The 23,717-nt window shown below is 35.7% G+C and overlaps 5 protein-coding genes across 6 annotated transcripts; 4 read left to right on the top strand and 1 right to left on the bottom strand.

Annotated features, from left to right (window-relative positions):
* Window positions 1-1,813: 1,813 nt before the first annotated feature.
* Window positions 1,814-4,711, bottom strand: LOC127262613 (lysine histidine transporter-like 8). Its single transcript, XM_051291378.1, has 5 exons — window positions 3,985-4,711; window positions 3,752-3,888; window positions 3,238-3,668; window positions 3,014-3,145; window positions 1,814-2,471 (listed from the first exon to the last, which is right to left on the bottom strand). The coding sequence occupies exons 1-5, from the start codon at window positions 4,419-4,421 to the stop codon at window positions 1,983-1,985; spliced, it is 1,626 nt and encodes a 541-aa protein (XP_051147335.1). The 5' UTR covers window positions 4,422-4,711; the 3' UTR covers window positions 1,814-1,982.
* Window positions 4,712-9,413: 4,702 nt separating this feature from the next.
* Window positions 9,414-11,132, top strand: LOC127262203 (lysM domain-containing GPI-anchored protein 2). Its single transcript, XM_051290787.1, has 4 exons — window positions 9,414-10,304; window positions 10,471-10,591; window positions 10,660-10,832; window positions 10,926-11,132. The coding sequence occupies exons 1-4, from the start codon at window positions 9,629-9,631 to the stop codon at window positions 11,042-11,044; spliced, it is 1,089 nt and encodes a 362-aa protein (XP_051146744.1). The 5' UTR covers window positions 9,414-9,628; the 3' UTR covers window positions 11,045-11,132.
* Window positions 11,133-11,262: 130 nt separating this feature from the next.
* On the top strand, window positions 11,263-13,750 carry LOC127262204 (uncharacterized). Its single transcript, XM_051290788.1, has 6 exons — window positions 11,263-11,421; window positions 11,493-11,573; window positions 11,745-11,873; window positions 12,553-12,615; window positions 12,914-13,038; window positions 13,386-13,750. The coding sequence occupies exons 1-6, from the start codon at window positions 11,323-11,325 to the stop codon at window positions 13,576-13,578; spliced, it is 690 nt and encodes a 229-aa protein (XP_051146745.1). The 5' UTR covers window positions 11,263-11,322; the 3' UTR covers window positions 13,579-13,750.
* Window positions 13,751-14,364: 614 nt separating this feature from the next.
* On the top strand, window positions 14,365-19,951 carry LOC127262202 (tRNA threonylcarbamoyladenosine dehydratase). 2 transcript variants are annotated; one of them, XM_051290785.1, is made up of 11 exons: window positions 14,365-14,662; window positions 14,846-14,892; window positions 15,693-15,777; window positions 16,147-16,294; window positions 16,749-16,961; window positions 17,131-17,265; window positions 17,631-17,762; window positions 18,291-18,506; window positions 18,690-18,814; window positions 19,413-19,470; window positions 19,546-19,951. In XM_051290785.1, exons 1-11 carry the CDS (start codon window positions 14,571-14,573, stop codon window positions 19,654-19,656), a joined length of 1,362 nt encoding a protein of 453 aa, XP_051146742.1. In that variant the 5' UTR covers window positions 14,365-14,570; the 3' UTR covers window positions 19,657-19,951. The 2 variants fall into 2 exon arrangements, with proteins under 2 accessions (XP_051146742.1, XP_051146743.1); XM_051290786.1 differs by having other exon boundaries at window positions 17,631-17,766; window positions 18,391-18,506.
* Window positions 19,952-20,523: 572 nt separating this feature from the next.
* LOC127262521 (protein NETWORKED 2A-like) lies at window positions 20,524-23,642 on the top strand. The gene is made up of 2 exons (XM_051291234.1): window positions 20,524-20,752; window positions 20,855-23,642. Exon 2 carries the CDS (start codon window positions 20,857-20,859, stop codon window positions 23,215-23,217), a length of 2,361 nt encoding a protein of 786 aa, XP_051147191.1. The 5' UTR covers window positions 20,524-20,752; window positions 20,855-20,856; the 3' UTR covers window positions 23,218-23,642.
* The last annotated feature ends 75 nt before the right edge of the window (window positions 23,643-23,717 follow it).

The following is a 23,717-nucleotide window of genomic DNA, read 5'->3' as shown; positions in this document are numbered from 1 at the left end:
AAAGTGTTTAATTAATAAATAATTAAAAATATATTAATAAAAATAATTACAAGTTAATATTAATATAATTTATTTATTTAATTAAAAAATAAATATTTTAATATAAAATTAAAATTTTTTTTAAAATAGAATCAAATAGACAAACGAAAATTAAAAAAAATGAACATAGATACCCATTGTAATTAAAATATATAAATACTAATTATTCATTTTTACTCGTCTTATTTACCTAATATGTAATTATGTACTTCATTGTATCCCAGTGAAGAAAGCATTTTTTTTCTTTTAATTGAAAATAGAAAAAAATCAGATTTTATTTTTTATTTTTTAATAATATATTAAAAATAATAATATTTTATTGATTAACAGAAATATATAAACTAATTTTGATATATTTATTTTTTACATACAAAAGCAAAAAATATTTCTATAAAAGATACGAGTATTTTTATATGTATATGTAAATTATTTTTACTTTAATAAAAATTTAATATTTTTTAATGCTATATATAAAAATAGGGTAAAAATAAAATTATAATATATCTTATTATATTAATGGATAGTATAATCATATAATAAAATAATTCTATATTTATTTTAACTTAACTATTAATAAAAATCAAAATAATCTTGTAACATTAATAATATTTTAGTATAATCTAATTTTACATTAATTATGCTACTATTATGCAATATTTTATTTTATTATGTGCTCTAATAATATACAATAAATATGTAATTAATTGGAAAAAATAATGTATCTACCTTAATTACTCAAAATAAAGGTATCCAACTCGATACTACGTCATTAATTTATATATAAAAAATAATTATAAATTAAAATTAAAATAATTAAATAATTTAAATAAAATTACAAAATTATAAATTATGAAATTTAAAATGCTATTAAAGTGTATAATAATTTTCTTTTTTAAAAAAATAAAATAAAATTATGTGGTAGTTAACAAAAATAAATAAAATAAACACTTTATATAGAACGGATGGAATAATATATTATGTTTAATATTAACTTTTGATATAGAATATAGTCGTTATTGAAAGGCTCAGAGGTTGACAGATCTTTTAAGACTTCCAAGATTTGCAGATCTAGGTGTTACAATTAGTATCAAAACTGATCTACAACAGTCCATACTCTTTGTTAAAAGGCTTAGCTGTTGATGAACCCTTGAGGCTTGTGTGACGTGCGGAACTCCATAGTCATTGTTGAGAAGTTTAGCGGTTACTTGCTTGTAAGCCAGGTGTTATAGTAAGAGGCTTAGCAACTGATAGATTCTTGAGTTGCAATATGTATGTTATATTCTTAAGTAAAAAATGATGTAATATTATGAAAGGTGTGTCAAATTTAAATTGATTTTCACATCAATAATGTAAACTAGTTAAATGTGACATGTATAGGTACCATTCTAAATGCATGGGGTCTTTCAGATAATAAGTAAACACATAAATATGGAGTATTACACAAACAGGTAGAAAACAGCAATTAACTCTTCAAAAAATTAATTTAATTATTTGATTGTGTTTTGTATCCTTGTTCATATCATTGGAATATAATAAACAATATATCACTCATCAATCATTAGCAATATCTTTTTAATATATTTTTTTTCTTCATCGAACAACAATCCAAAAGCATACACGCATATAATATAAGCTTTCATATATCTTTTCTAAATATATTAATCGAGTTGCTCGCTAATATTAAACAAAAAGCTACCTTGTGCTTGCCCCGCAAGACACGTATAAATTTTAAATTTATGCAAAAGATACTCTACTAATTAAAGAGACAACAAAATATATAATCATCCATTTTGATATATATATATTTTATATATATAACGTGAAAATTCGCATCCGCTACTTCTCGAGTGCGCTCAGGATAATTCAATCGAATCTAATACCTTACAAACTAGACTTAATAAAGCAAGTCACACTAAACGAATCATATGTAATAACGAGACAGACTATTGAGGGTTAAAGAAGCTAACTTGGACGCCCGTGTCTATAAGAAGGTAGAGACTGGCAGCCGTAAGGAGGGCACTCAATGCCATCCCGAGCAGTCCCAATCCCCAATTGAGGCACCAGGTGAGGCCATACCTCTTTGGTTTCTTCATTTTGAGCCACATGAAGCAGGGGTACGCCAATGTCACCGGCAGCGAGATCCCGCCCACCAGCCCCGCCATGCTTCCCAGAAACGGCATCGCCACCGCCACAAAGAAGCACATGAATCCGCTTACCGTCCGGATCAAGGCCCGTAGCCACCAGGGGCAAGCCTTCTTGAAACTCTTGGTGTACGCCGACTCCACGTCGTCGAACATCGGCATCCCATATATTTGGAATGAGCTCAGCGCATTTATGACCACAAAGGAACTTATCAGTCCCAGCACTGGCCGTGCCACGTCTTGCCCGTGGAACGCATACACGGCCGTTAGCATGCTACCATTCGCTGGGATCTGTCATATCATATCATATCATGAATAATCATGGTAAACTATTTTTTAATTTCGTATATATTATTATTTTAGGATTTTAAGTGGAATATGTGTAAAAATCGTCTCGTAAGTAAAATGCTTTTGCTAAAATGGTCCTCTGATGTCGAACTCACCATAATGTCTGTCGTTGCTGACGTGGCACTAACGTAGATCACATGTCATCGCCAAGTGGCAGCGACACATTGAATTTTTTTTAAAATTTTTTATTTTACTAAATGTCTTGGTAAACTATAATCATTTAAATGGATTATATTTTAAAATAGTGCTGCAATTAAAATTTTTTCGTTAAAATATCCTTCAACGTGGCATCTACGTGACGATGATATATTAGCAGCGAGTCCGATACCAGAAGACTAGTGTAATGAAAAAAATTTCTTGCAAAATCATTTTCAGATGGATCATGAAAGTCCTAAGACGACAAAAGGTAAAACACACAAAAAAAAAATTAAAAAAGAAAAACAGTCTATCTAAATTAAATAGATAATAATAAGAAGAATAATTACCATTCGACCGTAGGCCCAGTATCCGACTATGGCGAGTGGGAATAAGCAGAGCGCTACAATCAAGTATGCTCCTTTGACGCCTCTCCACATGGGTACGCTCGATGGATGCTTTTCGCTCGAGGGCATGGTCGCCTGCATGCATCCAAAGCTACTACTAATTAATAAGTGCTGATTGACTTTCGTTTATAGATAAATAAATAAATAAACGGTGTGGCGGGGCTTGCCTGGATTTCAAGGATGAGGTTATGTCCCCTAAACGCGAAAGCAACGATCCCAACGGCATTCAGCACGCTGAAAATCCTCTGAATTTCTGTTCCAGCCCTAATTGGATTGTACGACACGTTGGGCAGCCTGCCCTCCGCCACCGACACCGCCCAAATGGCGGTGCAGTAGCCAACTGCTGTGAGGGATCCGACGAGTGAAACTCCGGCGATGGAGTTCAGGTTGGGCAGCTGTGACAGCAGCACGGCTGCGCAGGTGAACACAAGGTACCACTCCACGCTCGTCAGCGGCTTCGGATTACTGCAATTAGGCCCGCACAGAGTCTCGTAAAGCAACTTGGAGGTCGAGCCGCCAATCACGATCAGAGCCACGCATGTGCCGCTCGACAAGTACATGATTGGAACTGCAGCCAGGACTTTGGATAGCTTATCCCCTGCATCGCATTCATGAATTGATCGATCATGAGTAACACTTACCCATTGATTGATTAGGCTAGCTAATTAATTATATAAATACCGAATGTGGCGCTGGCCAATTGCATGTATCTGCTGTACCGAATTCCATTTTCGGGAGACTCGTGGAGCTGCACCAGCAAGTAGAGAGTGTATAGCTGCCAGATGAAGGCCGCAGTCAAGTGAATAATACCCCACGTCCTGCAGAACAATATATATATATATATATATATAATTACTTCGACATTATATGTATGTATCGTGTATGTATGTATGTGTGTGTATGTATATACCCACCAGCCTAGAATGGTGAAAGCAACGGGGAGCACAAGAGCCTGGACCCCAATCCCGGAGCACAGAGTATGATAAGCGGCGTAATAAGCATTTCCATTCCTGGACTCGGTGATGGGAAGCCAGGCATCCTGGGGGTCAAGTTTCGTGAGTTTAATGGCTTTCCTCAAAGGGCTGCCCAGGGGGGTGATGAACCGAGGGGTTCTGATTATTCTCGGCGTTGTCGTGGATGATTTCTTCTTGTTGGTGCCGCCGGGAGTGAGCAGCGGCGACCGGGAAAGGGAGGGGGAGTGGTACTGCGACGGAGGGAGGGACACGATCGGCGGAGTTGGAGCCGCCGGAGTTGGGGGGCGTGGGGTTATTGGTGCTGATGATGCAGAATAAGGTTGCGCCGCCGCACTATTACCAGCTTCGTCGTTGTAATGGAGAGGAGCATCACCCATTCTTAACAATCAATCAATTGCCACCTAGCTATGATCTGATCTGATCTGATCTATCTAATTAAAAGCTTGATCTAATTACCAATTAGGTTGCTCTGGCAGGCTCTTCAATTCTACCTCGATCGATCGGCTAGAAATTAATATAACTGGCGGTTTATTATTTGTCGAAGATATCTATGAAGATTGAAGGTGGGTTAAAGGTTTGGATGGGGCTGAACTGAAGTGAGCTGAGCTGAGGTGGGTAACCGCAGTTTGGCTCTCTTCTGTGCACTCCTCCTCTTCGACTTCCGGTGTTAAGCGTGAAATACCAGTGCGCGTGTGTATTTATAGTAAATTTAAGGGTGTATTTGTTTGGAGATTGGATTTTAAATACGCTGTTCTTTCCATTTTTTTTCTTAAAAAATATCAAATCAAACACTTATTTTTTATTTTTTATATTATACTAAAAATCAATTTTATCGATTCTTATTTATATCACATCATACAACTATTCAAATTTATAATTTTTACTATTCAAATTCCAACTCAAAATTCAAACTCCAAAACAGTATAACATCCCTTCTATAATTGCATTGTATAGATATATTTTTAATGTAGTTTAAAGTTTTAAATTGGTGTAAAAGTAATATTAATTACTATTATACTAGATTGTAATGAATAGTACAAAAATATCATACTTAATGATATTTGTATAATATATTGTAAGTTGAATAGATATTTATTATATTACAAAGATAATACAATTATTAAAAAAATAATTTTAATATACAAAATTATTCTACTTTATATATAATAAAATCGTACATACTAAAAAAAATAAAATGAATAATTCGTATTTGAATAATAATATAACAAAATATATACTTATCAGACCAAAAAAAAGTAAAAACTAAATATGAAAATATATAATCGAACATATTATCTTTAATAAAAATATAAATTTTAAATAATATTTAGGTATTAACTATATTTTAAATATAATATTCTTAAACAAATAAATTTTAACTAACAATGCAAAAACAACTGAGTTAAAAATATAAATGTGCATTATTTTTTTTTCAGTAAAATACAATATGTGTGTTCTTTCACATTTTCCAAACGATATATTTTTTTAAAAAAATTGATATATTATACTTATTTATTATTTTTATATTATTTAATAATTTACATAGAAAATTATATTTTCAGACAATGTTCCAGAAATAAGCATTATATGACTTCTCAACAGGTTATTCATTCTAAAACTAATCACACAAACATGTTTAATTTTAAAATTTTGATGAAATTAGATATTTTTAGGCTGCTATGGATTGTGTTGTAACATTGTTTACTTAGACTATTATTTTACTATTTCTATTATTTAAATTTATTTATATTTTGTCATAATATATATGCTTATCTTATTAATAAAAAATATTTTATTTTTGTCCCGTAAATGATGACTTAGTGTGGAAGATATGTTATAAATTCAAACCCTTGACGCCTTTAGGTTATCTACAATACATGATTCACTTAGTATGACTTGCCTGCCAAACTTAATTTGCAGAGTGCATTTTCATATAGCAGCTTTGATTCTCACCTCATAAAATATATATATATTCTATTTTTTTATGTTTTTATTATAAAAAGAAATTATAAAAGAAATATACACCCGTCAAATGTGTGCCCAAGGTAAATAAATACTGGTAACGACATACATTTATTGATATATTTAAAGAGAAAAATTAAGGGTGTGTTTGTTTGGGAGAGTGAATTTTAAATATACTATTCATCCATTTATTAAATCAAAAATTTATTTTTTATTTTTTATATTATATTAAAAATTAATTTTATATTCAAAACATCATATCAACTCCTATTTATATCACATCGTAAAACTATTCAAATTCAAAATTTTTATTATTTAAATTCTAACTCAAAATTCGAACTTCGAAACAAGCACATCCTAAGTGGCTAGTGTGTGTAAGTTGACCGCCACTGCTTGGGTCTTTGGACAAAAATTGACCGCGAGGAAGAAAAGAAAGCTAGCAGATAGACAAGAAAAAACAAGAAAATGTCACTAATTACATACATAAAATATATTTTAAAGGGAAATAATAATAATAATAATAAGTAGGTGGTTAGTGTATGTAAGTTGACCACCAAGGCTTTGGTCCAAGGACGAAAATTGACCATGAGGAAGAAAATAAAAAAGGCAACAAAATAGATAGACAAAAATAATGGATGGAGGCTGGCAAGTGGCAACACTATTTCTTGATTGATTCATTTAACTACATGTTGAAAGGTCTTCTTTGGGTTCTTGCATTATTACACAAAAATGACTACCAGAGGTCATATTTGGGTGCCCATTTGTTCAGACTACAAAGGCCACGTATGCATGACTCATAAGTAGAAGAAAAGGAATTCGTCAATTAATACATATAAAATCATTTTGTATTTTTAAGTTTTTTTTTTTTTTCCCTTTTCGTTTTCAACCGGATGAGTACACATTAATTTTATTTTAGATATTAAATATTTTCAAATTTAACAAATTACATGAAAGAAAATAATATTTATAGTTAATTAACGTATGTGTATATCATATCAACATATACTGCCAAATAAATTCTTTGAAAAATTGGCATGAAGGATCAATATGTTATTAATATTTTTTTGACGTTCGGTAAAATTAGTTACTTTAGTTCCCCGCACGAAGATTAAAAAAATACATATTTATTACCCTTTATTTTTCACATAATTTGTTTTATTTTTTATTTTCGATGTAATTTGTCATTTTTTAAAAATATAATTATATACTTTAATCATATTTTATAATTTTACAAATTTTAGTTTTAATCTATAATTAAGTATATATATGTAATATTATATCTACAAAATATATAATATAAATTGAAATTAGTTTAAAAAATTAGCTATAAAATAAATATGGTAAACAAACCAATGTATTAATTTGTATATAATACTATTATAAATTATAAATATTGATGGAATGTTCGTAGAGTTAATTTTCGAAAATGTTGACTTATTTATACACATATGTCTTAATTATAAAAATAAGTGTAATTATTAACAATTAAATAAATAACCAGTTGGAAATGTGTTACTAATAAGTCCGAGAACGAAAGGATTTGTTCACCAATATATATATTTTTTATATGCACGATTCTTATAAATATTATAAACAAATATAATATATATTCATATTATGTTTTATGACGCGATTCTTTTCACCTATCACCAAAGACAAACTCATCCGAAAACGCAATATTTTTAATATAAAAACAATTAATTATATTTTATTTTTATATCACTCTCGAATAAAGAAATAAATATATATATATATATATATATTTTACTTTTCTTCGTCACATCATCACGAAGGTTAACGGTCTATTTACACAATATATTTGCACTTATTTGGTATTATTTATTTTTAAAAAATATCGTATTCCCTCCGTCCATTTTCTAATGTCCTATTTGATATTTACACGTATTTTTTAGAAAATTAATTTTTTTGTTATAAAATAACAAATTTGCCCTTAACCTTGTGTATAAAAAATGAAAAAGTAAATAAAGTAAAGGCAAAAGAGTAAATTTCATGTATAAAAATAGAAAGAGGACGTTACACATTCCAATTAGAAAAATAGGACGTTAGCGGACGAAATGAGTATTAAATATATTTTTTTTATCATAAAATATTAAATTAAATATTAATTTTTTATTATTTTTCTTTTTTTTCAAACCTTTAAAATTTTCAAAAACTTGTGTCTAAACACACCCTTAATGATTGCCTGGGGTATTTGAATTCAAAGGTATCCTGTTTTGCAAATTGCAACGTCCACCACACATCTTCACCAACAACTTCTCCAACTACAAAGGCCTCGAATTATTTCAGGATTATTTTCGACGCCATTTTCGAGCTAGCTGTGGGAGATTCACCGGAGAATGAGTCAGTCAATCGTGGTTCCTCTCCTCTCAAGACAAACGCACAGAACAATCAATCGTGGCTCCTCTCCACAGTGCCTTGCCACGTGATCACAACCCCAACCAAGTACCGGCGCCGGAGCAAATGAAAGACCTCCGGTGAGTGGTGAGCATAAGAAGAAGAAGAAGAAGAAGGAGGTTGATTTTTTATTTTGACTTTTGGTCAAAATCAAAATTATAAAACTAATTGTTAAAAATTATATGTTCCCACGTGTCGTTGATATATTGGTTCATTGCTCCAGCCTGTCGAATTCAATTCCCAAGGATCATTTTTGCCAAATAAAAATTATTTATTGGGCAGTTAATTAGAATCCTAAAATAATAATTTATTCATGATTAAAATAACTAAACTAATAAATATAATTAGTTTGAAATTTATATAATATTAAACATAATATGCATTCTAATTTACAGTAAATTAAAATAAATTAAACAAATATTAAGTATAATTCAAATTATGATTAAATTTATACTATTCATATTTTAATTTTATACAACTATATTTATAATAATTAATAAATTTAATCCAGAAAACCGATTATTTCCTGCGCACCTCTTCTTTTGTTTCAACCCAAATTTTCTTTCTTTCTTTCTTTCTTGTCAATATGCGACTTCATTTTTGCTTCCACCATAATTTTTTTTTTCAACTTAAAATGAATGACCGTAAGTTTTTTTCTTCTTCCCTAAAAGAAAGCAAGAATGCAAATAACAAAGAAATCGTAAAAACTAGATATTTTTGTAACAGGTAACAGGGCCTTTTCAATTCTGTCGATCCAACTCGACTGATATTGCTAATCTTAACTCACCCGATATAACCGATCTTTTAAAACAACCTTAATTTGCAACGGGATCGACATCTGCTGATCAAGTGAAGAGAAAAAAAAAAAAAAAAAGGAAAAAAATCTATCTAGTGAATGAAGGTAGGAATGTGAAAACAAAAAGTCAACTTGTCAGCCTCGTGACAACAAACAACATACAAGTCAAAGTCTTTCTTGCCCACTGTTCGGTGCACGACCCCTTCATTCTTTCTTTCTTCCTTCCCTCCACTCCCATCTCCATCTTCCTGATTTCCTCCTCAATTTTCTTCCATCTTCTTCCCCGACCCCACTAAAACAATTCTCATCTCTTCCCTCCTTACCATATATCTTCTGCAGATCGAAATCATCTCACCACCTCTTCCTTCCTTCATTCTGTTTTCGATTATTAAATTATATAATCAATTAACAATGGCGTCTTCCCCGGCCATGTTTTTCTCCTGTACCACTGCGCTTCTTTTCATGGCCCTTTCTTCCTCAAATTACTTGATCTTTGCCAATGCCAAGAGTCCCTTCCGCTGCAACTCCGGCGCCGCCGCCTGCACTGCTCTCGTCGGCTATGTACCCCCAAACGCCACCACTCTCTCCGCCGTCCAGACACTCTTCTCCATCGACAACCTCAGCACCATCCTCGGCGCAAACAACCTCCCCATCTCCAGTCCATCAAACTCCCCTGTCCCCGCCAATCGGTCCATCAACATCCCCTTCCCCTGCACCTGCTCCAACGGCACCGGACTTCCCAGTCAACCGCCGATCTACACCGTCGTCTCCGGCGACGGGCTCTACCACATAGCGGCTGAGGTCTTCTCCGGCCTGGTCACTTTCCAACAAATTCAGGCATATAATAGATTACCAGATGCCGACAATATTACCGTGGGGCAGCGTCTGCAAATACCGCTGCCGTGCAGCTGCGATGAGGTGGACGGGAACCAGGTACTGCACTACGGACACGTGGTGCAGAGCGGGAGCTCCCTGGAAGGGATTGCTCAGCAGTATAATACCTCACAGGCCACGCTGCAGAAGCTTAATGATTTGACCGATCCTCGAGAACTGGTCGCCGGCGATGTTCTTGACGTTCCTCTCAGAGGTATCTTTCCTTGTTTCATTCTTTCAATTAATCAATTGTCGATTGTCTTTGGGATAGATTTCTTGTGAATGAATTGATTTGATATAGGAGTAGGAAGGGTTTACTAGATCTGGTCGATAAATTAGGGCAGATGAAGAAGCTGACATTTGTGTCTCTGTTCTGACAGCTTGTTCTTCAGCTGTAAAGAATACCTCTCAGGACTATCCTCTACTTGTTTCCAATGGAACATACCTTACCACTGCCAGTGATTGCGTAGTCTGCGAGTGTGATGCCTCAATAAGCTGGAAGTAAGTTTGCAGAACCTTAATTGTTCTATACCTGATCAGGTGTGTCTTAACATGTATGATCTGGTCAGGTTACAGTGCAAACCATCCCAGAATTCTTCATCCCATTGTATCCAACCCAGATGCTCAAACTTGATTCTTGGAAACACCACAACCTCAGGTTGTAATCGAACAACATGTGCCTATGCTGGTTTCACTAACCAAACAATACAGACCACACTAGATTCGGAATCAATCTGCCCCGGTGAGTACATTAGCATTACTACTGACCTTTATGGTTTGATTTCTTCGATGACTGACTGACTGACTGACTTTGAGGCCTGTGTTGAGGTTTCAGGTTCTGGGAATAATGGATCGTCATCTGCAGGAAGCGATCGAGGAGGAGGCTGCTGGAGAGGGTGGACAGAAGCACTTCTACTTATCCATTTGTTGTTGCTTTGTACTTGTCTTGTCTAACAATGAAATGATCTTACACGCTTGTAATCAATCACTCTTCAGTTGGCCAACAGACTATGAAAATGAAAGTAAATCAATTATATATCAATGTATGATATCGATTAGTCCTGTAGGGCACATGAATGGAAAATCTAATTAAAAAGTAGAAAAGCCCATTTCTAACGTGACCCGTTTTACAAATTACAACGCCCCCCACCATAACAACCCATTCTCCACGCCATTCCAAATTAGCTTGAACAGTTGCAATCTAGGGCAGAGTGGGACGCAGGCAGGGAGGTATGGAAACCAGGCATCAGTCATTGCTCAAGAATAAATACTGGATTTTGAGACACGGCAAAAGCATTCCAAATGAAATGGGTCTTATTGTGTCATCCTTGGTCGGTCTGTTGATATCATATCCCCTTCATCGTAGTCATTTCATTTCATTCGCTTTATATATATCTTTCAGGAAAATGGGATCCAAGAAAAGTACCAACTGGCCTCTGATGGGATTAATCAGGCTCGTTTGGCTGGAGAATTGCTCTTCAAGGTAACTCTCGCCTCGCCCTGAATCATCTCCCTCTCTTTTTACTGTTCTTGTTTATTTAGTTGAGATTTATATCAGCTCTTGAGCTTGATTACAGCAAGTGTTGGTACTCTTACCCATCAAAATCACTTCGTAAAAACATTTCTGGATTTAAGTGATTAATTACCAATTCAGGAACTGGAAGAACAGAAGATTGGGTTAGAAAATGTAAGAATCTGCTATTCACCCTTCGCCCGGACCACCCAAACAGCGAAAATGGTTGCCTCTGTTTTAAATATTGCTTTTGAAAGCTTTCAATGCCAGGTAAAAGTTCATATCATGCACCACTTGCAATAGTTTTAATTGGGCATCGGGCATAACCAATAAATGGGTGCAGAAATTGAAATTTAAACAAAATAATCCATCATTTCTCAACAAATACCTAAACTCAAATGAAATTATGCATCCCTTACCAAAAGCCATTTCTCCTCATTTAATTTTTCATTCTCGTACAAAATCAAAAATAGTGAAAATATTTCATTTTTTTACTTCTAGAAATTGTATAACACCAATTTTGAATTTACTCTTATTATTCTACGAAAAGAAAGATAGATATATGGATTATTGCTCAATTGATTTGTCTAAAATGCAACTTTCAGAACATCTTGTTTATCCAGGTTGTTATTCTATTTTATATATAAATGTCCCCAACAAAACATTAGCCTAAGAGAGTAGTGATGGCTTTTGCAAGGTCAGATTCAACATGTGGCTTCATGAACGAAGTGTGTTACAGAAATTAGTAAATCCAATGCACCCCACTTAATAGTTTTATTGTATGAATGGCTCAAAAGTGGAGAAGCACCATATATATGTTCATATGTTGTTAATTGTATTGTCGATGGATTATGGTTTCATTTTCTTTAATTATGAATTGAGTTCTCTTGTTTTATCCTTAGCCAAGCCCTCTCTCACAATTTGCATGTCCTTGATTGATCTATTGCAGGTTGTTCACAACATTCGAGAACGATTCTTTGGTCCTTCATATGAGCTCAAGTCTCATGATAAAGTGAGTAATCTGTGCTGATGGTTAAGAAGGCAAGTGGGCTAATTTAGGTTATAAATGTGTTCCTTGTTCTCTTTTCTGTTGGAAAATTGCATGGCTCTGATTTTGCGGATCATGATAAAGTAAGTAGCTAGCGCCGGTAGTTGTATACAGAAATAAACCAATATAAGTGTTACCTATTTGTTTTTATTTTCCTCCTTTTGGTTAGTGATGGGATGACAGACTTGTTAATCTATATAGCACTATCTCAATAAACTTACAGTTAATTATCGTGCTTTTATCCTTTTTTTCCTCTATGAAGTATCCTGAGATTTGGGCCATGGATGAGATCAATCCATTCACGCAGCCTGAAGGAGGAGAAAGTGTTGCAGATGTTGCCACCAGGTTTACAAGAGCTTTGGGAATGATGGAATCAACATTTGAAAAGTAATTATAGTCATTTTTCTTCGCCTACTCTGCTGCTTATCATGTATTACTAATGTTGGAGAATCATTTGTTGGCATTAATTTTTATGGGTAATATATCTTCCTTGAAGGATATGTATCATAGTTACCTGTGCAGTGATTAGTTGTCCAACATCTTCCCCGAGCACGTGCTCTTTGCCATAGTTCATTCAACATCTTCCATGGAAAAAAAGATAATTAGGGGATTTCCATGAACTTGTGCTATTAGATGGAATCTAATCACTTTTTATTTTAATTTTATTATAGTTTTGAGTTGTGGCATTTGAATAATTAGCAGGAGTGATGATATTTCCTGTTTCTTTGTTATAGCTGTGCAGTTTTGGTGGTTAGCCATGGCGATCCTCTGCAGATTTTACAGGCAAGCATCAATGCAGCCAAGGAACACCGGGAAGCATCTGAAGCTGACTTTATATCGAGAATACAAGCAATCAAAGACCCGTCGGTTCTCTCACAGCACAGGACGTTTGCTCTGAATACCGGAGAACTCCGCCGCCTGGTGTAGTGTAGGCTGATTTATTCTGCAGGCATGCTATGCTGGAGGAATCTAAAATGTGGCTTTTTATCATAATTTATCTGGTGGTCTATAGTATCCTCTAACTTATTCCATTCTTTGGTTATAAGGATTATATTCATTTTTCATCCAAAATGCTTATTTTGACCATCAGTTACAAGAAGTCAATTTTTCACTAACAAAGGTGATAACACTATTGTATCACTTTTTAGATGCCATGCCAATATGTTAAAAATAAATAAATGAATTGTGTGGAACACTTATATAATTGCCATCAAGTATATATATGTGTGCTGAAACAAAATTTTATTAGAAAGGCTCATTTTGTGCCCTTGGGCCTTGTTAAGACAAGTCACATCTTCACACAAAAAGGGGAGGCTTGTGAATGTTTATGTTTTTGTTAAGGTAAGGTGCAGTGCATTTTGGGTAAATCCCAGGCACACAGGACTAACCATGTTGAACCCATGTCTTGATTGTTGAACCCATGTCTTGATGTTGCAGTTTATGGCTGACGAGTCCATCCTCACACCACAGAACTGTTTTTTTACAAGAGTTGATATTTAATTTTAACGAGAAATAATAAAATTTTAGGTTATAAATAAAATACAAAATATGTGATAAATTTTTACTAAAACACAGAGAATATTATATAATTTTTTCTATTATAATTACGAAAAATAATATAAAGCTTCGAGAATAGGTTGCAACAACTATTATTGCTCCAAAGGCTATTTTAAATATTTTATAATATTTGTCGGGGTACTTTTAGAACTGTCTTGCAATAAAGGGGCGGCCTTGCAATAAAGCAGAAGTAGGGGGTGAATTTATAGTTTGTGCTACTGCAATGGGCATTTGTGTGCACAGTTCTCCACTTCATTATTTCAGTTCAGTTCTGCGGTTCAAACCGAAAACGAAAACTCGGGGCCGCAGTGCCGAGCATCGATTAAAGTTTTACACCCGGCGTTGCAGAAGTGCAGGACTGAATGAGTGATAGGGCGAAGTACTTGGTGTTTCTCGGAGCCGGAGCCATTCTAGGCTCTGCTGTTACTGTTGCCATGGTGAAATTTTTGCCAAGGTATTAGAAAATTTCGCTTAACAAACTCTCATATTTAACACCATTTTTTTTACTGTTCAATATTTATATGCATCTAGTGGAGTTGGGATGTGTTTGTAAATGGAGTATATTATATTGGCCTGTGATTTGTAGAAGTTTGACTGGTATGTGATTAGTAGGTTTTTGGTTTTGATCACCTTGCAGGCGGATTGGAAGCCAATGCATGAATGCAGAGGTGGATGGATTTAAGGGTAAGTGATTGGCTCACAGTTGTTGTTTTTGAAAGGCAAGTAGTAATTTGTAAATACTAGATATGGAGCATTGCTATCTTTTTGATTTACAACTTCTAAAAAGTTGAAAACTGCCATTTGTGATTGGGAATTATTTGGGCTGTTTGGGAAGTTGTGTAATTTTCTAAAAATAACTAGTGGATCAGTTGCCTGAATGCTGTAGGATTTTATTGTTTATTGAACTATAGATTGGATAAATTATGTGTTATTTTGTTCCAAGAATGTAAGTTGATCCTGCAATGTGAAACTAAAGCTGATATTTGGAAAATACTACCCTATGGCAGGATATTAATACACTTTTCAACCGGAATATGAAATGAAATTCACTAGTAAAATATCTGGTCTTTTAAATGTTTTCGGTTATTTTTTATAATCTCAAAGTGTGAAGTCTGGAAACTGGAGTGCTTTTGGTTTCCTTATCACAGAGGCATATTGGCTTAATGCGGAGCTGAAACATTTGAGCTTTATTGCTCATGTTTTCAATATCCTTCTTGCACTATACAATTTATAATATGTTTTTTTGGTTCAATAATAACATTCTTTTCAATACCTACTTTGTACAGAACATGACATCTAACCACTGTTTTTCCCATAAAAAAACATAAATCCAGAATAAACCAAAGCACCAAAAATCCAAAGTGATTAACAAGAAAAAGAGTGTCATTGTAATCACTATAGGGTGTTTCTTATTGGTTTCATACAGTACCTTAAAATTCAGATGTGTAACTAGTAAAACAATATTAATTTTTTTTTTAATGCAGACCATGAGATGCCAGAGAATGTCAATCACATTCCTGTTGGCCCTGACCTTCTGATGGATGAAATCATGTCTGAGCAACTTACAAGGTGAAATAAGGTTCTGATGAGTATTTTGATGTTGAAGCCTTAGGATCTAGAATTTTTGTTTGTAGCATATAAAACAGCTGATGTTAATATATTGATTATCATACTGTACCTTGTTTTAGTTCTTATTATAATTGCAGGAATATTATGGGTTGACTGGAGCTGGGTAGATGGAATAATGGTTTCATTATATTCTTGATCTCTAGTTGCTTGACCTGTATCCATTGAATGGGGAGAATCTAACACATTTAGTCAAGAATAGTGTATCATATATAATTATTATTCAGGATGTGATTAGTCCAGAGATGTTCAGCAGAAGATATATATGCAAGATTGCAATTTAAACTTAATCAGAGTTGCTTCTTTCACCAGGAATATTCAATTTTTTGGCATTGAGCACCAAAAGAAAGTGGTATCTTCATATGTTGTGGTGATTGGTCTTGGAGGAGTAGGCAGTCATGCAGCATCCATGCTGTTGAGGTCGGGGGTAGGCAAGCTTCTCCTAGTGGATTTTGATCAGGTTTGAATTAAAATATACATTCTTCCCTCTAGTTGCCGAGTAACGCACTGGACTTTTTGTGAATCTTATATTACCTCTCTTCCATTCCTCTGTTATGACCAAGAACCTAGGAAGCTAGAAGACCATTGCATTTAAGAGATATGTGTTCTATTTCCATAGTCTTTTTCTGGAGTAAATCTAATGTAAAATCTTTTATTGACATCATTACAACAGAAAAGTTTTTTCAGACTAGAACTACAAGCCCTGAGTGCCATGATTGGTTAAAATATTTTGCAGTCATAGTTGCTAGATGAAATAGATCACAGATTATTTGAAGTCCATGTATTTATTTTAGCCTGTTAAGAATGCTTCAGTTACTCTAACTTGGAAAGATCGATATATGTTTTATATCCTTAATCAACAATTATCTATACATGATTAGTGATTAGCTATCTTTCATTAAATATTTCTGAAGGTCTCAGTCTCGTCATTGAATAGACATGCTGTTGCAACAAGAGAGGATGTTGGTACTCCAAAAGCTCTTTGCCTGAAGAAGCATTTCTCAGCAATTTTCCCAGAGTGTCATGTGGATGCAAAAGTTCTACTTTATGATTCATCATCTGAAGATGAAATTCTTTCTGGAAACCCTGACTTTGTCCTAGATTGCATTGATAACATTGATACAAAAGTAATGTGCATTCTTGTTACTTTTTATTTATACTTTATGTTAAACTCTTTATTTTCTTCAGAACTAATTTTTACATGCTATGCATATTAATTCTCGTCTCTCTGTTTAATATGGTTAATATTTCTTATTTGACCACCTTAACAGTTAAGTTGTTCAATGTGGCTTATAGGTAGCACTTCTTGCAGCATGTGTGCGGAGAGGCTTGAAAGTTTTGTCTGCTACAGGAGCTGGGGCAAGGGCTGATCCGACCAGAATCCGTGTGGCTGACTTAAGAGAATCAACCAACGATCCATTATCTCGTGCGGTAATCAGTTGATTTTTATTTTTTTTTATTTTTGAAGTCTGTGTAATGAAGTTTGATTGTTGATTATTAATAAACATTTAATATCTTATCTTTCAAGCTATAAGTTGTACATATACAGTTAGTGTTTGCTAATGAAGTCTGATTTTATTTTATTTTGCTTTTAGTCTTTTGGGAATATTGCCCCTTTTCTAATTTGCTAAAAAATACTTTCATTGCTTCTTTCTTGTCCTAGTAAAGATGCTTTTCCTATTCATATTTTCCTTCATGGCTGTATTTATTTATTTATTAACTTTAATAACCTGGTGCAACATGCTGTTGATGCTAAGTAAATTTGGTAACATTTCTAAAAATCATAAAAATTTCAGGTCAGACACCGTTTAAGGAAAGATCATGGCATTGAAGGTGGTATTCCTGTAGTTTTCTCACTGGAAAAACCCAAGGCAAAATTACTTCCCTTTGAAGGAACAAATGGAGAAGAAAATCCTTTAGATTATCAAGTAGGTAATTTATGCTTCTTTAGGAAGATATTAGGCTGCTCCTTTTAAAATCTGGTAGTTTAAATATTCTATTGATCATTCTTGTAAAAATATACTCCCCTCGTCCAACAAATTTATGCATGTTTTTCTTTTTTGTTTGTCCACAAAATTTTTTTTGGCATTTTCCATTTATAACAAATAAATTTTACATACTCCTTCTTTTATATCCTTCATCATTACATTTATCTACAAAAATACTACAACTACTTACACATTTAATCTATCAAAAATTTTCTTTCACTTTATTAACTCACTCGTATACTTCCCAAAATACTTCCATTTTATGTCACAATAAACCAATATAATACTATATTCATTAAAATTTATGTTCAATTCAACTGAGCATATATTTTGTGGACGGAGGGAGTATTTGTTATTTATTGAATAAGCTTCTGTTTTAATGTTTAATCTTGCATGATTTTTGTGTGAACTTGACCATGTCTATTTTCTAAAAATTTTCAAAGTAACCAGTCATTTATTAAATATCAGATTGTTCCTGGTTTTCGAGTTCGCATCATTCCGGTCCTAGGAACGATACCTGCTATTTTTGGACAAGTAATGGCATCATATGTTGTGACTCAACTGGCAGGACTGCAAGTTCACATGGAGCCAGTTGTAAATTTTGATATGGATCACTATCGTGTTCTCCACCAACGTCTTGTTGAGCATGAAGAGATCCAATATGGTACAGCAAAGGATGTTCAGGTACAGCTAGCTTATTGCATTATGAAAAAGTTGCCAATGGCTTTTTGGTACTCATATGCATTGCTAGAGAGAATGCTAAGTGCACTATCTATTCATAGATGTTGTCTAGTCATTTGTCAGAAATCAGTGCTCTACATGTTATACCAGCATTTATCATGTGTTTAAGTTATGTACTTATTCTAGGTGGATGTGGAAGAGGTTATGTATATAGCTAAAGAGTTGTGGCATGGCAGAAGTGCTAGAGATCAGTCATCAAAAGATGTTGGCCGTGGAATGTGGCGTTCAGTAAATGAGTTAATACTTATCAGGTATGGATGCTTGTTCAATACTTATAGTAAAGACTGTTTCCCCTGATTAAGCAATAAATATTCACGGTTCTTTTCATCACTTCGGATTTTTTGGGTCTTGGTCATCTTTTGTTTGAATAAATGGATAACTATCATTGTTCTTTTATAGTCTTTTCAAACCCCATCAAGGGTTTGAAACCAACTGAAAATGCTGTGCTTCCTAGATCCTTCTTCCCTTTTTCGTATTATTTATGTATTTACGACTAAGGATCATATTACTGTAATTGGATATATCTTAGGAGCTGAAGAAATATAAATTTTATATTTTGGTCTGTTAATTAACTATGTTTTGTGAATACTCATGTTTCAACCGGCTACTGAGTAGTGAAGGAAAGAGGATGAGGTTTACATCACAGAGTTCTATTCTCAAATTAATCCAATAGCCTTTTGTTGGCTGCCTTATTATTGGGCATTGTTTAATTTTTTCTTGTTCTTAGGAAAATAGTTGTTTAATCCAACAAAGATCTGTTATCTAACACGACACATCCAGTCACTCATGACGTCGGCGTGCTTTTCCGAGTAACTTATTAATACTTCATAATCTAATCTTTGCTTTCAGGTGGGATAGCACAAAACCAGCATCCATCTCCAATCTAATTCTCCTTAAATTTAAAGAGGTAGTGAGTATATTCTACATAGCTCCATTGAATCAATTGAATATTATCTTTAGAAACCCAACTCTTGCATTGCAGGCTGATGAACACGAATCGATGTCACTGGAAGATATCAAAGAAATGGAACCAGAATTTTTTGCTAGAGTGACATCTGTGCTAAGGCGAGCTGAGCTGGAGTTCGGTTTGTGACTTGAATGCCCCCATTCACAGGAAGTTTAACAGTGAATTTGATTTTGTGCTCAAACCTTTCTAGTGTTCCACCTGTGTTTAGAACAGTCTTAGCAGATATCTGGAAATTTAGCATACTACTCATTAATATATCTTGATGCGTAGGAAAATTTTGGCCTCTCATATGAGAAGTGTTGTTCTTAGATGAAACTTGGGATTGTATAGGGAGCGGAAAGCAGCTGTATGGTCACTGAAATCTACTGGTTACTTTAATGCTCTATTTAAGAGAATGAATGACATTGATAACATTGAAAATTGTCACTTTTTATCATTTCTATGTGTTCGATACTTTGATGTATCCCTTGGTTATGCATAAATAAATTTTAACTGAACAAGTTTACAAGAAGAAATGAAGGGTGGGTTTTCTTCTTTTTTGTGAGGTGCACCATCTATGCAGCAGTGTACCACATGGGCCGGACATGAAAGCCCATCCAACAAGTTGTGTTATTGAGCCTTCCCTAAAAATATTAATTTAATTCCATGTGGGCCGATAGCCCACATATCACATATAAAAATCTTAGCCAAAACCCAAAAGGTAGAAAATGTTATGAAGTAAAGGGTTAAGAATGGAGGACGGCGCAACGGCTAATATGGAGCGAGAACATCTCCTACACCGACCAACGTACGTAAGGTAACCACCCAACCTACCCCACCCCTTTCTCAGTCATTTCATTTCATTTCCTAAAAGAAACAGACACAAAATCCAATCATCCCAATCATCCCAATCATCCCTCCCTTTTTGTCTTTCTTTCTTCCCTTGTGAGATAGAAAAATAAGACAAACGAGGACCTCTGTGACCCAACTATGCCAACTACCCCTGGGAAGAAAGAAACCATCTATTATAACTACATATATTAAACAACTAAATAGAAGTAAGATCGATCGATCCATCCATCCATCCATCAATGTTGCAGAGAGCAGCCAGCAACGCCTGCTCCTGGTGGTGGGCCACCCACATTCGCACCAAGCAATGCAAATGGCTGGAACAATCTCTCCAGGGTGGGTACCCCCCTACCCCACCCATCACAATTCCATTTTGTATGCTTGTGGTTACTGGGTGGGTCAACATTTGATTTACACATACATATATATATATATATATATATAAGAATGGAGGGGGCTCTTCGATCACATTTTTGATTAATTTACCTAAATGCAGATATGGAAGATAAAGTGCAGAAAATGCTGAAGCTGATTGAAGGCAACGGCGACTCCTTCGCCAAGCGCGCCGAGATGTACTACAGATGCCGGCCGGAGCTCATTGCCGCCGTCGAGGATACTTACGGCGACTTCAAGGCCCTCGCCGACCGCTACGACCTCCTCTCCAAAGATCTCCAGAACGCCAACCACACCATCGCCACCGTCTTCCCCGAACAAGTCCAGTTTTGCGGCTTGGACGATGACGACGACGGCGGCGATAACCCTCACCCTCACCCTCAATTCCCATTCCCATCCGACCAAAATAATAATGACAATAACAACAACATTCCGGCGCCACCAGAGGCAGCCAATCTCAAAGCCCTTGTCACGGCGCCACCGCCGGCCAATCATCTTCCGGCCAAGAAAGGCGGTGGCGACAACAATGGCATGACGGTGAAGAAATTATCATCATCGTCATCGTCATCGGGATTGAGCAGGGAGGCGGCGGAGGAGGAGATAGTCCGGATGGAGAAGGAGATATTGGCGCTGCAGACGGTGAAGGAGTTCGTGAAGAGTTCCTACGAAGCTGGGCTGGCTAAGTATTGGGAGATCGAGAATCAAATCACAGCCATGCACGCCAAGGCCAGCGCTCTCCAGGACCACTTCACCAACATCGACGCCGTCATTGACGACGACGAGGCGCGCATCTTAATGGCTCAGGCCGCCATTGATTCATGCGACCGCACCCTCTCTGCTCTTCGCGAAAAGCACAAAAGCTTCACTGTGGAGGCCATGGAGGAGCGTAAGAAGATCGAATCCTCACAGCAATTGCTCCACTCATTGAAGGACTACTGCTCCCAAAATTCAGCTCCGGCTATGGCGGCGACAGCGGAGGCTACAGACCGGATGGAGAAGATGACGTTGACAGCTACAGAATTGGCAGATAAGATTGACGAGGTGGTGAACAAGGTGATTGGATTAGAGAGCATGGCGTCGTCTCAAATGGTTCTCATCAACACCTTGAGAACGACGGCGGATGATCTGAGCCGGATGCTGAATGATGAGAAGGAGACGACGACGAAAGATGAGGAGAGATTTAAGCAGTTGGAGGACAAACTGAGGAGAGTTCAGAATTTGGACGATAACCTGGAAGCATACAACAACAGCCTAGAGTCGCAGTTCGATCAAGCTCGTTCCACGCTCGATCACCTGTCCCGGAGATTGAACCTGCAGAAATCTCTTGCTCGTGATGCCCCTGACGATGACGATGAAGATGATGATAGTAACCTAGTAGGAGTAAGTCCGGAGGAGGACTTGAAGAATAACAACAACAATGACGACGACAACGAAGACAAAGTTAAACAGAAATCATCATCATCATCGTCATCAGCAGCGGCGGTTGAGGCACGCGAGAGGATGTTGCTACAGGAGTACACGGAGATTCTTAAGAACTACAAGGATGTTAGACAGAAACAGCGCGAAGAAGAAAAGAAGCAGAAGGACCACGAATTCAACACAGAGCAGCAAATCAGGGAGCTGAAGGAAGCCATTACAGAGAAGGACAACGAAGTTCAATCTCTACGCGAGATGTTGAGCCTTGTGCGAGGAAATGTAGCAGGTGGAGATATTCCTCAGAAAGAAACAACACATCATGACGACGACGATAATGATTATAAAAACAGCTTAACAAAGACAAGTAGTAGCAGCATACCAGTCGCTGCTTCTACCGCCATTAACGAAGAGAAAATTAGGTCAGAGGTCGATGCAATCCTAGACGAGAACCTCGATTTCTGGTTACGATTCAGCACGGCTTACCACGAGATGCAAAAGTTCAAGAGCGAAATTCAGGATCTGCAGGACGAAATATCAAATCTGAAAAACAAAAAGAAGCAAGGAGTAGTACCGTTTTCGCAGCTACGATCAGAGGCGCGGCCGTACTACAAGCACTTAAGCGAGATTCTGACAGAGCTCACCGTGTGGTTGGAGCAGAGCGCTTCTCTCAGAAATGAGCTGCGGCGCAGGTTAGCGTCGTTGAGCAACATACTGGAGGAAATCTCAGAAATCCAGAATAGCAACAGCCATAATTACCAAGTGGCAAAGCTGCAAGGTGAGATCTCAGGCATGAAACAGGAAAACGACAAGGTGAGGGAAGTGCTACAGGGGAGCGTGGAGCGCGTGGAGAAGCTTCAGGATGAGATTCACAAGGCATTGAAACAGCTCAAGGATGAGTTTGGTGTCTCGAGCGATCGACCGCAGCTGCAGAAGACACTAAGCAAGGCTCGAGTGCCTTTACGATCGTTCATCTTTGGGACGAAGCCGAAGAAGCAGAGACATTCTCTCTTCTCTTTCATGCAGCATCACAGGAAACTCCATGTTGTCTGAACTCCACAATCGATCCATCCATCTTCTTAATCAATCAATCAATATATATATAATAATATAACACATTGAGACAAGTCTGGTTTTTCATTTGCTTGTGTTCGGGTTTATTCTTCTTCTTCTTCATCAGTTTGGCTTAATTATGCGACTCCAGTGTGCTCATCTCATCTCATCTCGGCTCACATATACACATGATCATACATGCAATGCAATCACACATCAAGTGCATTGTTAAGAGTTGAGGGCTATATGCTGGGAATCTACCATATCACACCAAATATAAATATGCGCATTATTTCTTAATTATCCTACCATCAATGAACAAATTATTTCCCTTTTAACCACATTAACAAAAAAAATAAAAATAAAAATAGAATTACTTCACTCTCCAATTTCTCATTTCAATATACCTAATTGGTGATAATGCTTTTGGTGAGTGTGTCAACTTGTTCGACACTAATGATCTCTTTTTTAGCACATTCAAGTATGACCATATATCCACG

This window comes from Andrographis paniculata, unplaced genomic scaffold, assembly GCF_009805555.1.
Source record: "Andrographis paniculata isolate CXL003 unplaced genomic scaffold, ASM980555v1 Contig65END, whole genome shotgun sequence".
NCBI lineage: Eukaryota > Viridiplantae > Streptophyta > Magnoliopsida > Lamiales > Acanthaceae > Andrographis > Andrographis paniculata.
This window is presented reverse-complemented; position numbering and strand designations above follow the sequence as displayed.

Bases quoted from the DNA above. Each gene is read 5' to 3' on its own strand.
- LOC127262613 (XM_051291378.1), bottom strand. From the start codon at position 4,421: ATGGGTGATGCTCCTCTCCATTACAACGACGAAGCTGGTAATAGTGCG. The intron at 3,146-3,237 runs GCAAGCCCCGCC...GGATGCATGCAG, and splicing joins ACCTCATCCTTGAAATCCAG to GCGACCATGCCCTCGAGCGA. The intron at 2,472-3,013 runs GTAATTATTCTT...ATGATATGACAG, and splicing joins ACTGGGCCTACGGTCGAATG to ATCCCAGCGAATGGTAGCAT.
- LOC127262203 (XM_051290787.1), top strand. From the start codon at position 9,629: ATGGCGTCTTCCCCGGCCATGTTTTTCTCCTGTACCACTGCGCTTCTT. The intron at 10,592-10,659 runs GTAAGTTTGCAG...TGATCTGGTCAG, and splicing joins GATGCCTCAATAAGCTGGAA to GTTACAGTGCAAACCATCCC. The intron at 10,833-10,925 runs GTGAGTACATTA...TTGAGGTTTCAG, and splicing joins TTCGGAATCAATCTGCCCCG to GTTCTGGGAATAATGGATCG.
- LOC127262204 (XM_051290788.1), top strand. From the start codon at position 11,323: ATGGAAACCAGGCATCAGTCATTGCTCAAGAATAAATACTGGATTTTG. The intron at 11,874-12,552 runs GTAAAAGTTCAT...GATCTATTGCAG, and splicing joins TTGAAAGCTTTCAATGCCAG to GTTGTTCACAACATTCGAGA. The intron at 13,039-13,385 runs GTAATTATAGTC...TCTTTGTTATAG, and splicing joins ATGGAATCAACATTTGAAAA to CTGTGCAGTTTTGGTGGTTA.
- LOC127262202 (XM_051290785.1), top strand. From the start codon at position 14,571: ATGAGTGATAGGGCGAAGTACTTGGTGTTTCTCGGAGCCGGAGCCATT. The intron at 16,295-16,748 runs GTTTGAATTAAA...ATATTTCTGAAG, and splicing joins TCCTAGTGGATTTTGATCAG to GTCTCAGTCTCGTCATTGAA. The intron at 16,962-17,130 runs GTAATGTGCATT...TGTGGCTTATAG, and splicing joins TTGATAACATTGATACAAAA to GTAGCACTTCTTGCAGCATG.
- LOC127262521 (XM_051291234.1), top strand. From the start codon at position 20,857: ATGGAAGATAAAGTGCAGAAAATGCTGAAGCTGATTGAAGGCAACGGC.